General features: G+C 37.2%; 2 protein-coding genes across 3 annotated transcripts; one reads left to right on the forward strand and one right to left on the reverse strand.

Annotated features, from left to right (window-relative positions):
* Positions 1 to 5,718: 5,718 nt before the first annotated feature.
* On the reverse strand, positions 5,719 to 10,203 carry TOM2A (tobamovirus multiplication 2A). Of its 2 annotated transcripts, none has more exons than XM_089606938.1 (7): positions 10,049 to 10,203; positions 9,334 to 9,598; positions 8,439 to 8,538; positions 8,205 to 8,285; positions 8,013 to 8,117; positions 6,525 to 6,737; positions 5,719 to 6,138 (listed from the first exon to the last, which is right to left on the reverse strand). In XM_089606938.1, exons 2-7 carry the CDS (start codon positions 9,564 to 9,566, stop codon positions 6,031 to 6,033), a joined length of 840 nt encoding a protein of 279 aa, XP_089463064.1. In that variant the 5' UTR covers positions 9,567 to 9,598; positions 10,049 to 10,203; the 3' UTR covers positions 5,719 to 6,030. The 2 variants fall into 2 exon arrangements, with proteins under 2 accessions (XP_089463064.1, XP_089463063.1); XM_089606937.1 differs by having other exon boundaries at positions 9,994 to 10,203.
* Positions 10,204 to 17,160: 6,957 nt separating this feature from the next.
* LOC149404932 (uncharacterized) lies at positions 17,161 to 17,469 on the forward strand. The gene has a single exon (XM_089607727.1). The coding sequence runs from the start codon at positions 17,161 to 17,163 to the stop codon at positions 17,467 to 17,469; it is 309 nt and encodes a 102-aa protein (XP_089463853.1).
* Positions 17,470 to 17,677: the final 208 nt, after the last annotated feature.

Genomic DNA, 17,677 nt, shown 5'->3' on the forward strand with positions numbered 1-17,677 from the left:
CTGATGCATTATTAGAGTCAATACGTTAGTTATCAGTCAAGTTGGTTAAACCTTGACTACAGCTCAACCGTAGGATTAGAATCAGTTGAAGTTGTTAGTAACCAACGGTTGAGATTTAGTCAAGTCTGATTGTATTTATATCAAACAGTTGAGAGGCATAATTCAGTTAATGAGAATCTGAGCTCATTCAGCCAAACACACTCTCTCTCATCTCTCTCTCTACTCCAGTTTATTCCCTCGTTCATGGTATCAGAGCGAGTTTGATCCGAACTCGATTCCGCTCAACAATGGCGTCCTCAGGAAACACACAGACATCTCCGACGACATTTCAGTCTTCACTGAGCAGTCAATTGCAAACTTATCAAAGTTTTGCACCTCACATCAATTCGCTGAGTCTCAAGCTGGATCGCAACAACTTTCAGTTTTGGAGCTCACAAGTCCTCTCAACAACACGAGCGCACGGACTGGAAGGATTTCTTCAAGGCACGATTCCAGTTCCAACTCAATCGCTCAACACAGTCAACACCGATGGATCAATGATTCAATCGCCAAATCCAGAATATCTGCTCTGGCTCAGACATGATCAATTCCTGCTCAGTTGGCTCTTTTCGTCAACATCTGAAGGAATGCTCGGTCACGTCAATCGATGCCTGAAATCTGCAGATGTCTAGACTACTCTCAATCAGATCTTTCAAACGACGTCCAAAGCAAGAGTTCTACAACTTCGACTGGCACTTCAAACAACGAAGAAAGGAAGTCTGAGCATTGATGAGTACGTTCTCAAAATGAAGACAATTGGAGACAATCTAAGCCTTTCCGGATCTACGATCAAAGATGACGATCTGGTACTTTACATCCTTGGTGGCTTAGGCTCTGAGTATGAGTCGGTGGTAGTGAATCTGACGAGTAGATCTGATGATCTGTCACTACTTGAAGTTCAATTGGCACTGCAATCTCATGAGATGAGATTAGAGGCAATCAATTCAGTCAACAACTCAGATCCACTGTCTGCACCCATGGCTAATCTAGCGGTTCGAGGAGGACGTGGAAACAATGGCCGATCACGTGGTCGTGGCCGTGGACGCTCTGGTGGACGTAATCACAACAACAATGGCAATAGACCGACTTGCCAATTGTGTGGAAGAGTAGGACATCTCGCCAACAAATGTTTCCACCGGTTTGATGTTCACTTCTTAGGAAATCCATCACCTGCCTCGAACATGCCTCAACAACAGTCCAATGGTGGTTCTCAACAGCAAGGTGCCCAAGCCTATGCAGCAGCAATGACGCCTCATGAAGATCACTCGAATCAAGATTGGTTCCTGGACAGTGGAGCGACTCACCATGTCACATCTGAGGTCACAAACATCAATAACAACGCTGAATACAAGGGTAAGAACAAGCTCATAGTAGGTAATGGCTCTCACTTACCTATGCATATTGGTGATTCTACTTTAAAGAGTAACAATGGAAATCTGCTGTTGAAAAACATTTTACATGTCCCTAGCATTACCAAGAACCTCATTAGCATATCCAAATTCAGCAAAGATAACAACATTCTCATTGAGTTCTATCATGATCAATGTCTTATCAAGGACAAGGTCACGAATGAGGTTTTGCTAGCAGCAGCTGTTAAGGACGGGTTGTACCAACTGGATTTGTCAAAATTGTCTCATCACCTCAAACCTCGTTTTCAAGCTCTTGTTAGTTCTCTAAATGGGAGTCTTTTCTCTGTAAATGTGTCAAAAACTGTTGAGTCTTGTACTGAGCCCCAAATTGTAGAAACCTGTATACAATCAAATGTGTGTAATACTGTCTCAAATAATGTCAGCACTGAGGATGTCAACATTTGGCATAGCAGGCTAGGCCATGCGTCAAAAGCTGTTCTTAGGAATGTGTTAAAAGTTGTCAAAAGTCCTGTGTCTGTATCAAAACTCAATTTTTGCTCAAACTGTGCTATTGGCAAATTACATCAGTTCAACTTTGTTCCTACTGAGACTCACTCTAAGCATCCTTTTGATTTAATACACTCTGATATTTGGGTTCCTGCACCTGATTTGTTTATGGATGGGTACAAGTACTACATACACTTCATAGATGACTTGACTCGCTTTACCTGGATTTTCCCTCTCAGAACCAAGTCTGAAACCAAAGCAGTTTTCCACAGATTCAACACCTACATAGAAAAACAATTCAACCAGAAAATCAAATCCATTCAGACAGATTGGGGGTGAATATAGACCATTAGTACCTATTCTTCAAAGCCTAGGGATCAGATTTCGACACCCATGCCCTCACACACACCAACAGAATGGAAAGTCAGAAAGAAAGCACCAACACATCACAGAAATAGGTTTGACACTACTCTCCACAGCCAAACTACCCTACAAATATTGGTGGGATTCCTTTGTAACCTCTGTGTACATAATCAACAGGCTGCCCACTCCAACACTAGACAGCAAAAGTCCCTTTGAAACCCTATATCACATTGTTCCATATTACAAATTCTTCAAAACCTTTGGTTGTGCCTGTTACCCCTATCTAAGACCCTACAATCAAAACAAGTTCAGGTACAAGTCATCTAAATGTGTGTTTCTTGGCTATAGTCCTTTTCACAAAGGCTATAGATGCCTCCACAGCTCAGGTAGAGTCTATATAGCTCGGTCTGTCCTCTTTGATTAAACAGAGTTTCCATATGACAATTTGTTCTGCTCAAATAAAGAACCTCCACCTTTGTCCAACAGTCCTACAATGTGGCTTTACAAACCTCAAATAAACACACAAAAGCCTTTCCCTGACCCTGTGATACAGACAGACACAACTCCAGCTAGCAGACAAACCAGCACTCAGTCAAGTGGATCCAACATACAAACAACTGATCAGCACCAGGTCTCATCCACCCATATCTCACATCTCGAGGTAGTACTTCCCTTCCCCAATAATGTCAAGACTCAGAATATAGCCAGTGAACCACAAATACATCATGAAAACACTGAATCCACCCACAACAACACCACCATCAACAATCACACCATCGTCACTAGGTCAAAAGCAGGCATATCAAAAGCAAAACTCTTTAACGTACAATCATCAATGGCTGATATAGTAGATGAGCTCTTATCTGTTAATGATGCTTTGTCTAACCCTGGATGGAAGCAAGCCATGGACTTTGAATTTCAGGCACTACAGAAGAACAAGACCTGGTCACTTGTATTTGAGGAACAAGAAAAGTCTATAGTCAGTACCAAGTGGTTGTTCAAGGTTAAGCAAAACTCTGATGGCTCACTGAACAAGTTAAAGGCACGGCTGGTAGCTAGAGGTTTTGAGCAGACACCAGGAGTTGACTACTTTGAGACTTACAGCCCAGTCATCAAGCCATCCATTCTCAAAGTAATCTTCACACTGGCTGTAACATTCAACTGGGAGATACAACAGATTGATATCAACAATGCATTCCTTAACGGAGTGCTAAATGAGGAGGTGTATACATACCAACCAGAAGGATATGCAGATCAATCCAAGCGAAACCACGTGTGCAGGCTTCATAAGGCTCTATATGGCTTGAAACAAGCCCCAAGGGCCTGGTATGAACAGCTCAACTCAGCTCTTATCAAATGGGGATTCTGCAACTCCACATCAGATAGCTCTCTTTTCATCTACAAGAAAGAAGACAAGTGCATTTACATGCTAGTGTATGTTGATGATATCCTAGTCACAGGAAATGATCCTCATCTCATAGCCAAGGCAATAAGTGACTTGGATAAAACGTTCACCCTGAAAAGCCTTGGTACCATTAGCTACTTTCTTGGATTTGAGGCTGTGAGAGATGAGACTGGCATGAAACTTACACAGAAGAAGTACTTGAGAGATCTGCTGCGAAAGACTAATATGCTGGACTCAAAAGCAAGTCCCACTCCCATGTGCCCGAGTCATAAACTCTACAAAGTAGACAGCCCTGAGTTTGAGCATGTCTCACTCTATAGGAGTACCATCGGGTCACTCCAATACTTGACCATGACAAGACCTGACATTTCATTCACAGTGAACAAGCTAAGTCAATATGTACAAGCCCCCACAGTCAAACATTGGGCAGCTTGCAAACGGCTACTTCGATACTTGGTTGGCACACAATGCTCAGGTTTGCATTTCACTCCAGCAAAGCGACTCCAACTCACAACTTATGCCAATGCAGATTATGCTAGTAACTTGGATGATCGGAGATCTACTACTAGCCAGTGTGTGTTCTTGGGAGACAGTCTGATCTCATGGTCGTCAAAGAAGCAAGGTGTGGTGTCAAGAAGCTCTACTGAATCCGAGTACAGAGCAGTGGCTCAAGCGTCAACAGAGCTAATCTGGCTTAAGTCACTCTTTGAGGAACTGGGCGTCAATCTGGAACCAGGTCCAAGTTTAATCTGGTGTGACAACATTGGGGCTAGCTCTCTAGCCTCAAATCTAGTATTTCACTCGCGGACTAAGCACATAGAAGTAGACGTACACTTTATTCGTGAGAAAGTTGCCAACAAGCAAGTGGAGATTCGATACATACCAACGAAGGAACAAATAGCTGACATATTCACTAAACCTCTTACTATACCCCAGTTTGTATTTCCATCTTCCAAACTTAACATGTTTCACGATGTGTAAGTTTGAGGTGGTGTATTAAAGTCAATACGTTACTTACCAGTCAAGTTGGTTAAACCTTGACTACAGCTCAACCGTAGGATTAGAATCGGTTGAAGTTGTTAGTAACCAACGGTTGAGATTTAGTCAAGTCTGATTGTATTTATATCAAACAGTTGAGAGGCATAATTCAGTTAATGAGAATCTGAGCTCATTAAGCCAAACACTCTCTCTCTCATCTCTCTCTACTCCAGTTTATTCCCTGTTCATGCATCAATGGTGAGAAAATTATGGGAAAAATGATGGGTCCCACTCCAAGTGATTGTGGGCCCAAACCCCATTTTTCACTTCCGCTGATGCGCAACTATGAATATCAGTTCTCAGGAATACGTGATCATGGAAACTGCAAGATCTCACATTCGCATTTCTTATGTCACAATGATATCACGTCGTCAACTTTCCAATGTGACAACGGACACTTTTGATAGAAACCCAAATGAGGAACATGTGACACTAAAATGCATAAATTTCTTCGGCATCTAAAGAAGATTTTTTCCGGGAAACACATACTGTTGGGGAGGCATGATCGATGTGATTTATTTCAAGTGATTATCTGCCAACAATCGCTTGTTCGAATTATCACACAGTCGTCACTTCCATCAGAGAGAGCTGAGAGCAAAATCACCAACCTGATTTGCATCTCCACTAAAAAGCAGATCGCATGCATATGCATATTGATAAAACCTTCGAAGAATACATGTTCGACACCAAATGTGCAGCATGAAAGAATGTCAAAATGCGTTGAAAAGTATATTCTACACGCCTATGTGACTTCTATTAGATAATTGTGTGTTAATTCTTCCTCGTCTCATCTATTGTCGCAATCTCTTAAATTGGACAGTTTGTTAGATGACCGAAATTTATTTAGAGTTGTGTTATGTGTTATGTTTCAATAATAAATCCGAATTAGAAACCGATTATCCCGGCAAATAGTTTACAACTAAATCTACAAGAGATCAAAAGGAAACCCAAGATTATTCTTTTTTGGCCTATTAGACCGTCATCTATATCTAAAATAATAAAATCACAAGTAGAAGATTAAATTAAATCAAAACCTGATGGAACACATTCAAAAGCGGCTTTACCCATGAATAAATGTTGTCCTCTTCATAGAACCGTTGATAAAACTCTTCTCAATGAACAAACTATGCTCACAAAGAGTCAAGACTAATTCAGCATCACAATTATACACACAAAAGTGGACTAAACGGCCAGAAAACTGTGTTGTACACAACAAATTTGGACAGTGGAGATTTCTGAGAAGAATGGAGTGAAAACACCACGGTCCAAGAAGAGATCACTCTTCAGAGACACCAACCAAAATCTGAACTTTGGTAAATCTAGAAGCTCTTACATGATAGTGCAGCGGCTACGTTCTTCCGTCGGTTGAGCTGCAGGTTGCTGGAATCTGTGCGACTCGTTCGGGTTGTATGTGAACTCGGAAGTATCAAGTCCGTACTGGTTGATGTAGTCATGAGAAAGAATGTCACCATAATAATAATAATAATAATAATAATAATAATGGTGGCAAAAATACTCCATATTTAGACAAAACACTACTTATATACTCATTCTTTTTCTTCTTTGGCAAACATATCACATGTTACTATTTAGTAGCGCCGTAACTACTTGCACCGTTAAATACAAACATAAATTTTAACGGCGGAATTATTTACGCGTAACTAAATTTGTAACATGATGTATTTTTGCCCAAGAAAAAAAAAATGAGTATATAAATATCGGTCAGAGCAAACGTTGAGTATTTTTGCCGCCATTTCCCCTAATAATAATACCAACAAACTCGTAATTTATTAATTAAACATTCTTTGTGAAGTTGGTTTTACCTTTTCTCTCATGCGGGTACTCCAAGCGTCATTTCTGCTTGGGCGCTGATCAAGGGCACCGGCAACAGGCACGCCAGTCACCGGAGCGGCTGGTCTGTTGCTCATCAGAGGCTGACGGATTTGTTGCCTTGGAGCAATCAGCTCATCGTCGCTGTCATATTCAGCGGGCCTGTTCGCTGCCCTAACCAGGAGCGCCAACAAGAATAGCAGAGCCTGAGATTTGATTTACACAATCAGTGTCAAATGTTCTAACGGGACGTCAGGAAACATTAACAGAACTTAAACTAGTTTTTCCCGTGATTTCAAAACCATTACGCGGAACATAGACCAGATCACAGAAGCCCATTTTTCAAGAATTATTTTTTTTAAATCAGAGACAATTGAAACACTCTAGTGGGAGCGGTTTATGTGACATGATTATTCAAAATCAATAAAGATTTTAGCAAAGAGATAACATTTCAAAATTAATGTCTACCAGTAAGCTCCTACCGATTTCTGATTTCTGATAGAGGAGACTCATACCCCGCTTATTTTTCTCCCCTAAAGGAATGCAAATAATGTAGATAACACTAAACCAACTTCATTTCTGTGCAAAACAAAAACAGAAATAAAGACCACCACAACAACTAAAGCTAAACCCCAATTTGAAGTATAATATGGTACATCGCAGTACTTCTTGTCACTCCTCATTAAGAACACAAAAGTACGATTATTGTTAATAAGGATCCAACATTTGAGAGGGTATTGACATGCAAACTCAAACTAGCTTAAAATAAAGTTTAGGACTTGGCAAGAAATTATATCAATTTCATGCATGCACGAAAACAGTGCACCTACGTTAGTACTATATACTACAAAAGACAGGTTAACGAGATTACGGCATTCTCATCGCTTTCCACACGCCAGCATGCTTTTACAATTTGTATTATAACACTTCTTTTGGTGTGGGAGGGAGCCACTTGACACACAAAAGAATATCGTATATAGGCTACAATGAGAATAACATCAATCATATTGAAAACATTTTGTTCTTTTCTGCACTCTATTTGTTAAGAAGAAAAATAAAATACATTTATCTCTAGAAGCTAACAGATCTTTGTTTCACCAGATATAACTTAAAAGAATCAAAATGTTTTTTAAAAGAAAAATAAAATTAAAAAATCTCATCACCGTGACTCGAACCCATCACAGGGGGAGTGAAGGTACTTTCCACTGTCCTATCCTCACATCAACAATCCAAACTTTTACTATATTTTTCTAGTCTAATATGTAAAATAAAAGCATACAAAACCCTATGGATTTTCCTAGACAGACTGTATATTCTAATTCATAAACTAACTTATTCTAAAGAAGAACTCCGAACATGCCCCTTCCTCTTTATTCATGGTCTACCCACATCGATATTTCTAAAGGTGGTTATGTTGACATATACCTTCTGAACATTTTGGATAACTATTGAAAAAAAGTTGCCTTATATCATATACTCACCTGAAAAACAACCGCTCCAAGAGCAACCCATCTGACAACATCCCAATGATCTTTCATAAAATCATATATCATGTCAAAATCTCCAGTTTTGTCAGTGGGAATTACCTGATAATGAAAAATTACAACACCGATCAGATCAGATAACCAGATATTTCATTTGAGAATGATAAAAAGATTGGAAATCGCTCATACATCATCCCAACTTTTGTCGAAAAATATAAATGCAGCACATCCAAGCTCCACCAAGAGCAATAGAATCACCAACACTGAGTACTACTCCGACTTAAGGAAACACATCAGCACCAACCATAAAAACAGAAAACAGAGGTTGAATAGACCACCAAAACAATAAACGCCGCATTTAATTTGTCATTGCACAAATATCATCCAAATAAATATTAAGAATCACAAGAATGATTAGGATACACAACTTAAGCAGCATCCACTCCGAGTAACAGCTCCTATACAACCACAACATGAGATGACGAAAAGAATTGCTCCTACTCCAATAAATAAGTATATGAACCTGAGGATTCAAGTAAATCCAAACAATTAGGAAGCCAAATGACAACAGTAATAGCAGAAATGATTTATACAAAAACTTCTCAAACTGAAAAACATACAGCTACAATCATAAAAACAATAAAGAAAATCAGAAAAAGAAAAAGAAAATATTTATTTGTGCAAAGAAAAATAAAAGGTACTGAAGTTGTTTCCTGATTTACAGAGGGCACATCATAAACCTATACATTATATTCAACCTAGAATGCAATACATACAATGCATAGTTTCTGTACCTACATCAAGCACCAATGGTCAAGCTTAACAGACACCTATCATATCTTATTACGTTTGTTTGGGTTTGATAATGTATCATATTACTGATATTGCAAGCTCTCAAACTCTCTAATATCTTATTATGTTTGTTTGGGTTTAATAATGTGTCATGTTACTGATATTGCAAGTTCTCAAACTCTCTAAAACTGCAAAAAACAAGAAGATAAATATGAGTCCTCATCTTGTGGAATAGGAAAAGGCATTGACACTTCTACACATGTAGCTCATGTATCAATCTCTCACAATCCAAATTGAGTGAGACTCAGCTACGCCTTTGCATAAAAGAAACTTTAACCGACTAGAACCCACAACATTTTTTCTTTAAAACAGCACATTGATAGCACATAATAGACATACAACAATGCAAATAAATAATAATAAGTTATTTACATAAATAAATAAATAAAGATTCACCAAAATGTGCCTAACCAGAAACATCTCAAGAGAACCATATTTAACTCAATTAGATCGTGGTTGGTCGTACCAAGCTTTAGGCAAGTTATCCAAGAAGCTTGCTGATAGAGACGCTGCCACAAACATCGGTCGGCCGATTCGTATCAATGTGGCATCATCAGAAGACGGCGAAGAGGCCTCGCTGCTCGATCGCTGATACTCAATCAACAAGTAGATTCCATAGCCCACCATAGCCAGACCCAAAAGAGTCAACAAGAAATTCAAAAGCTTCAACAGGAATTCCAAACATCCTCTACAAGCCATTCTTCCGAAAGCTCTTCGATCCTACCCGGTCACTGAAATTTTCAAATCAATCTCTTCAATTCCACAAATGCCTACTCTATAATTTGCACCCGGAATTATCCTCAAAATACTGATCTTTTTTTAGTTCTGTTTGCTCATTAAAAACAGATATTACACAATTAAACAAGTCAAAAAAAAAAAAAAACGAACTACACAAGCACTGATCATTATAACTACGAAGTTAAAATTCTCCACACAAACGCAAATGAAAATCCTCAAACAGCTGAAGAAATACAAATAACATAATAGAATCAACTTTATTCACCGAAATCAAATCCTACCTCCAATATAACTCCATAAAATAAATTAAATGCATAAATAAGAACTAGCTAAAACAAAATCATTTCGTCGCAAAATTTGGCGAAAACCAACAGATACAAGAACTTACAGATTAGGAACGAGGATCGCAAGGGTTGACAATAGGATTCGATCAAAACTGTTACCTTCCAAAATTGGGAATTTTCTTATTCCTTTCGAATAGAGCGAGAGAGAGAGAGAGAGAGAGACAGAGAGAGAGGGAATTCGAAGATGCTAGGCCAAAATGTGTTGTTTCTTTCGGTTTCCAATTTCTCTCTCCACCAGCCAGTTGGCATCTTTACTTCGTCCCCGCCGTTTGACTTCAAATTCCATTAATAACCTTCTTAAACTTCATGTCTTTTCGGGTCTGGGTTTAGTTCATAGGGACAATCATGTCATTTAATAAAAGACAGATATGAGTCGACACTCGACAACTATGGGTCTAAGCTAAATTTTTTATTTTGTTGGTCCTTTCGCCTCGTCTGTTCTGTATCTCTTGAACTTGACTTCGAGTAAAATATTTCTAATAAACGAGACTTGAGAAAATTAAAGTATTTTCGTTTAAATGCTTTGGCAATATTAGTGATTTAACTTTTTTCTACCGAGGAACTTGAAAAATACTCGAGTGATTTTTCAAGGAATAATGAAGAAAATGAACTTGCTGGACCAAATGTTTCTTCACGTGTCTTTAAATGATAAAAGAGACATATTGGGTCTACAACAAGGATTGAAATCTCGTATCTCGCAACCTTACCGCACTTTAAATTTTGAGGGTATCTCGTCTCGTACCAGGGTATTCCGCGGTATTTGACGAACGTTGAGGGTATCTCGTACCGCGTGGTAACTCGCATTCCGTGAGGTATACCGCAAATAAAATGGTATTCCGCGGGGTATTTGGACAATAAGTAATTTTTTTAAAAAATTACAATACATACATATGTTGCAAGTGAAATTAATGGGTTTAGGATACTAATAAAAATTGTTTGATTTTCTCCTAATGAATTTTGATACTTATAAATATTATTAGTATGTTAAAAATCATTTAATATCATTTAAAACATATTACACTTAGAGAGTAATTTTGATATTAATTTGTAAATTAGAATTTTTAGAGTAATTTTGATATTGATTTATAAATATTGTACTTTCACGAAATTAATTTTGATATCACTTAGATACTAATTTGCAAATTGTAAAAAGAAAAAGTACAAATTACATTACCAAACATAGTACAAAGTACAAACCAAGACTATATAACATATGATAGAAGTTAAAATCTAATACATTACCATATACACTGTGAGAGGGTGTGGGAAAAAACATCTTGTGCTTGTGGTAATGGCGCAGCTAGCAGATACTAAATGGGTATCTCGCATCTTGTGCTGTTTGAAATGACTTTGGCATACCCAAAACAGTCTAAATTTTTTTTTTAACATTTTTTAAATATTTTTTTAACATATTTTTAAGTCTTTTCGCGAGATATTCATTTTCTCCCGCGGAAAGTGCGAGAAATTGCGCGGAAAGCGCGATAAATTGCGAGATTTACTACATACCGCGAGATATACTCATCTCGCTCTCGCAGAGGTGCGAGAAACGAGATCTCGCGCGAGATACCCTCATCTCGCGCGAGATTTCAAACCTTGGTCTACAAGTACTTAAAGTAATAAAGAATTATATGAACTAAACTACCGTTAATATTATAAAATAGTCGACGTTTGAAGAATTTTAACAACATAATCAATTTCAATTACGTGACTATTCAACTAAAATTTTAATTTGAATTACAACATTTTAGAGTGTTATTCAATTTAAATTTATTTTGTAATTTTATTTTTAGAAATAATTGTTACTGATTGTTTATTATTTTGAATTTCATAATATTCTCCCTCACTAATTTATTCGTCTCTCTCTCTCTCTCTCATGGCATTTAACCCTACGTACATGTCATTATCATCTATCAAATTCCTTGATCAATATCTCAGTGAAGAAATGATTCTTCCTACTGGCTCAAAGTTGATCATTGAAGCAATAGTAGAGTGTTCCATACCCTTATGGTGCAATCGTCAATTCTCTCCTCACCAACAAATCTATAATATAAATGACCACAAATTTCTTTACTAGCAATTACCCAATAAAAACTTTTCCCATTTCGTCTCTCACAATCGAAGGTACATATTTTATGCTCATATATATTGGACTTGACAATCAGCGATAAGAAGTATTGGGATAATTTTTTAAAATTTTTAATAAATTTTTCGATTTTTTTTCTAAATTGTAAATAAGTAATAATAAAAAATAATCGCCCGTGCTTCCAGTCGGAGCTTCATGAGCCGTGGCAGAAGGTTTCAAAGCTCTCCATTATTCCAAATTTCCAATCGGATAGGTATATTTGTTTTTATTTTGTCTTAATATCTATGTAAACCGATGTTACTTGCGTTATCCTCTTCTGTGAAGCTTACTATTATTTTTTTTTTGTTTATTTGCGTTATCCTCTTCAAGTGTTGCCCTAGTTATTTCTCTATAAATATGTTGTAACTGCACTTTTGTTTGTGTGTGTAAAGGTGATAGAGAAAAGTCGGTACATAGAGAAAAGAGAGAACGAGTTTTGCAAACACCATCTCATTGGATTAAAGTGCTATTGCAACGACAAAGTGGACGTAGATCTCACGTTGAGATTGAACCACTACAAATCCTTGTGTCTTGTTTTTTGTATTTGTTTATTTAGTTTTCTGCTTGTAAGAGGGGTTTCGGCATTGAAATCCCAACAACTGGTATCAGAGTTTCTCAAGTTGAGCTGCGGTGAAAAAGACGATGGGAGGCAAAGAAGGCACAACGCCGGGATCGAGAAGTTCGACGGGTCGGACTATGTGTTTTGGAAAATGCAAATCGAGGATTATATGTATAGGAGAAGCTTCATCAACTTCTGAACACGAAATCAGAGAAGATGGATGACGCGGAGTGGACTCTCCTTGATATACAGGTGCTCGGAGTCATCCGGGGCTGACGTTGTCGAAGAACGTAGTACACAACATGGCAAAGGAGAAGACCACTGTGGGCATGATGAAAGTTTTGTCTGACATGTATGAGAAACTTTTGGTGAACAACTATTAGGAATACTGTCTACTGAAGATAATAAAAAAACATGAATGATTACTACTTCGATAAGAAGTTTTAATTTATTAGCATTTATGATTATAGGTTATTTTCTAAAGAGAATCAATAACAACTATCATTCATAGCCTTCGTATTAAACTGAATTACATGTTGGGCATCTAAGTTTGGGCGGTGATCTAAAACGTGATTGATGATTAATACATGCATGTACAGCTGTATCTAAAATAATATATGTTGAACACAAGTGAAAGTTGATCACTTGGTAGGAGCATTCTACACCTTTGGTAAGTGTATGCCCTGTACAGACTTTGGTTGTTGATGTATCGTTTAAGAACCGTTACGACACACTAACTAGAGTCACTATGATGGTCACAATGAAATTAATCTAAATTCTGAAGTGATCATGGACTGCTATGTCATATTACCAAATTCTATGACTCATTCGTTAAAGGCTACTATTATGTTTGGATACTTATGTCTTGGAAGTTCATGGTATGATGTGAGCAGAATATGATTCACAGATATGGAATCCAGCCTTCCTGAAAGAAAGTCAATGTTCACTCGCCTAAGGGTTAATTCCAGAACCGATTGATTGTGCACACTTTCGCAGTATGTACATACGAAAGAGTCTTTTGTTGGTAAAGCAACAGTGCTTATGGCTCATATGTATCAAGAAGGTTATAATGGAATAATTGACATTTCTCAATACGAGTTGAACCTGGAGGATTTTGATCATCTACTGACTATATCAGTAGACGCTCTTACGATGAGTAAAGATAATTCTAGTAATAAGAATAGTGCAGTCTTGGATTATTTTGTGGAATACCCCCAAGATTGACGAATCGATTAAAAAAGAGAAATGACGGTTTCATCTTTTTAATCGAATTTGTGTGAGCTTCTGTTACTAGGTCCACATTCCCCGATTCGGCTCTGATAAAGATGGATAAAAACTCTCTAGTAATAATAATGATTATTTATTATTACAATCTCACAGTTGTAAATTGTCTAACAACATTCATTCAAAAATTTGTCTATCTGTCAAATTAACTATTTATTGCGGAATTAATTATTTATTGTTGGATCAAGTAAAAAATTAATTGAATTTTAAGTTAGGCCTTATAGACACTGTAAAATTCAAAAATTCGTTGGCCCATGACAATATGGTAGGCTCCTAATATGGGTATTAATTTTCCAATATTCTCTCTTTAAGTAGTTGCTAAATTTGTATAAAATAAATCAGGTAACTAAATATATAAGAAAGAGAATAATAATAGTTGAGATATTCACTCTCCGTTAAATAAGAAAATAAGATATTATCATTTATTATCTCTCATAATTAATTACTTAATATCTAGGAGAATAATAATGGTAGAGATATTCTCTCCATTAAATAAGGAAATAAGATATTGTCCTAATTATTCTCAAATATCTAGATTCCTTAAATATAGGAGAAAAATAAGGAAATATAATATCATAGATTCTGATCTGATAGATGAGAGAAAAACTAGGATTTGTAGTCAAAATCCAATGGTTCATGCGTAACTACAAAATAGGAAATAATATAGGAGAATATAATATCTTTAGGAGCTTCCTAGAATATCTTATTTCTACCACTATAAATAGGGGTCAAGGAGAACACAATACACACAAGTGAAGAAGCAAAAATTTCGCCCATTACACCCTGAGTGTGGACGAATTTCTTCTCTCTCCCTCTCCCTCGGAATTCGTGATTCCATTCCCAAAAATACGACACGACCTGAATCTCTAAATCAGAGTCGTTGTGAGATAACGAGTGAGCCCACACTTTCTTCTTATTCCACCTGGAGATTACGTTTCGGAAGATTACAGTATTATCTCTGGAGATCCAAACGACGAGAATCATGTCGTCATTCCCAAAGTGAAGATCGGAGCTAAAGCTAGAAGATTGAGTTATTGGAGCTCATAACGGGATCTTGAAGAACTCGATTGAAGTATCAGTAACAAATTGCCAAACATGAGTAATCTGAAAACTCGTCTTTTAATCGGTTTCTTGAATCGCTTTCTCAAATCTAGCTCTATTCTATTTAAATCTGCAAATCAAGATCTAGTTTATATAATCGTATAAATAATTAGCATGTTAGTGTAATTATTTATTTTCCGTAGTGGTTATAGGAATGTCTAATTTCCAACAAGTGGTACCAGAGCTAGTCGATTTGCTTATTTGAATGATCCGTTCACGCTTTTAAATTAATTATGGTTTGAATGATATTATATTTGATTATGTTTTTCATTCGATTCAATATATGGATATGCGAATTGTTTTTCGGTATTGATCGTAGATTATTTGATTCTCGCTTTCTAGAATTTTTGTACACCAAAAATTCAAAAGGTATAGGTTTTATGAAATTTATTTTTTACAAAAAATATTATTATTGTTGTAATCCGACGAACAACGTTCTTGACCCACAACGACGAACGAAGACCAAACCGAAGGAGGGCCTCGCTGGCCGCAAAACTGCCCCACCACGGCGGCAGGAGCTGCTGGAAAAAGGCGGACAACACGTCTTCATGTGCCCTTCGGGGCTTTCCGCGTCGTCCACGTGATGGCGCTCCTTCGATGCAGGCCCAACCATGTCGTGGCTGGTAGGGGCTGGTGGGATTCGACCGGGCATCAGCCCGGAAACCCGATGGGCCCACTGATTAAAAAAAATTGTTTAAATGTTTTATTTAAGGGTAATTTAGCAAAATAGCCAACTTAAACGTTGAGAATTGCTAAATAGCCAAGGTTTTGTAAATAGTAGGTAAATAGCCATTTTTATATATTTACAAACGTAAATATCAAGTAAATAGCCACTGTCATATTAAGCCACGTCATCATTTATGGCTATTTACTTAATATTTACCAAACCTTGGCTATTTAGCAATATCAAACGTTTAAGTTGGCTATTTTTCTAATTTTTTGTTTATTTAATTATAAACAGGTTGGGCTTCAATGATTTTATTTGAAAACATAGAAAAATAAATAATGTGATATTGATTTATATTTCAATAAGACATTGACATGGACCCAAAACCGAATCCATTGGCCAATAGTATTGGGTTCATCTTATTTTTATTTATTAAGAGTCTCATAGGATACGATCAAACCGAAATGAACTTTGCTTGCGTGTTATATGCTTGTTTATTTAAATGCTTAGCTATTCTTGTTAGCTAGAACTTAGAAATTGTTTTGTGAGTTTCTTGCTTTTCATGGGCTTTATTCATTTAAAAATATCTAATTGGATTAGGATAGTTTTTTATGAATAAGTTGAACGGATCGGAGAACTTTGTCACAAGCCGATAAGAGGCTAAGCTAGGGGGCTCTTAAGAAGACCTAGTGTCTCAACTTTCCAACTAGAAGCTCTCTCATGAAGGGATGCTATTAGGTTAATCAAGACTAGATGTCACGAATACCTAATGACTAAGCTATATCGAAAGTTTTGTTTTTAAGGGTAGCTTAGAATCACTTGTGTTTTTAATATGATTTAGTAAACCTAAGCGTATCACCTAGATTAATGATTAATGCTAGAAAAAAATTAAAATACTAGAAGTATATTGAGTCATATATATAAGGCCTCTAACATTGATACCAACACCGTGAGGATGAAAGATCCCCTCGAGTCAGCACCTCTTATTCATGAATGCTATGTCTGATGTTCCCTAACGGAAAGGCTTTTTTTATTCCAATACCAAGGTTGAGTCTCTGGCGATAGGCGGAAGAAGTGGATCTTGTTCCTGACTATACCTTCTCTAGCACGTTCGAGCTAAGCTTTCATCTGCTGAAATATTGGGTCGACTCATGCATGGACAATTTAATTGTTGTTGTGTCCACGATTCCTAAAAACTGGTAGTTAGTGAGCATAGTTATGAAAGTGTATGTACCATGATTGCCCACTAATCTAAAACGAATTTCATTTTCGCTAGGTGCACTCCGCTATGTCAACAATAGTGAGACGGACTGTGACTATTACCACGGAATATAAAAACTTGGTTCTTTGGCCTTAGTATTTTATCTCGTGCTTGTTTGCATTATGTTTTTATATCCTAAATTATCTAGATAGTTGTTTCTTTTTAAATTGTTGATGGAAGTTCTTTTATATATTCATTAATCATGTAAAACTCTATTATGGCCTTGTTGTCGAAAGACGTCCTCACTGGTGACAACTTTCCTGAGTGGAGGTCAAACCTGAATACTGTGATGGTGAGTGAAAGCATCCGCTTTATCCACACTGAAGATAGATCTCCTTATCCTGGTGATAATGCCTCTAGAAACTTAAAAGATGATTATGACAAGTGGGTCATAGCCAATAACAAGGCCATGGCTTACATGCTCGTAAGCATATATGATGCATTGCGAACCAAGATGGAAGAGAATGAGACTACTGTGGAGATCCTTGACTCGCTGCAAGAAATGTTTGGAATGCAGAGCGAGTAAGCCCGCATTGAATTCACCCGTAAGTGCACTAGCACTAGGATGATAGCGGGAACTCCGGTAAGGGAACATGTCATGAAAATGACTAAGTACTTTACCGAAGTTGAACTCCATGGGGCACAAAGAATCATTCTAAACTCCCTTTCGAGCGATTTCATACAGTTGACATCCAACTATATTATGAGATAAGTTGAATTATGGAATGTCTCAG

This window comes from Urtica dioica, chromosome 2, assembly GCF_054948205.1.
Source record: "Urtica dioica subsp. dioica isolate 48M chromosome 2, U.dioica_male_clone48M_v1_H2, whole genome shotgun sequence".
NCBI classification, from domain to species: Eukaryota; Viridiplantae; Streptophyta; class Magnoliopsida; order Rosales; family Urticaceae; genus Urtica; species Urtica dioica.

Excerpts from the sequence above, each read along its gene's own strand:
- TOM2A (XM_089606938.1), bottom strand. The coding sequence starts at position 9,566 with ATGGCTTGTAGAGGATGTTTGGAATTCCTGTTGAAGCTTTTGAATTTC. Across the intron at positions 8,539-9,333 it reads GATAACTTGCCTAAAGCTTG|GTTCATATACTTATTTATTG; the intron begins GTACGACCAACC and ends TTGAATCCTCAG. Across the intron at positions 8,118-8,204 it reads TCGACAAAAGTTGGGATGAT|GTAATTCCCACTGACAAAAC; the intron begins GTATGAGCGATT and ends TTTCATTATCAG.
- LOC149404932 (XM_089607727.1), top strand. The coding sequence starts at position 17,161 with ATGGCCTTGTTGTCGAAAGACGTCCTCACTGGTGACAACTTTCCTGAG.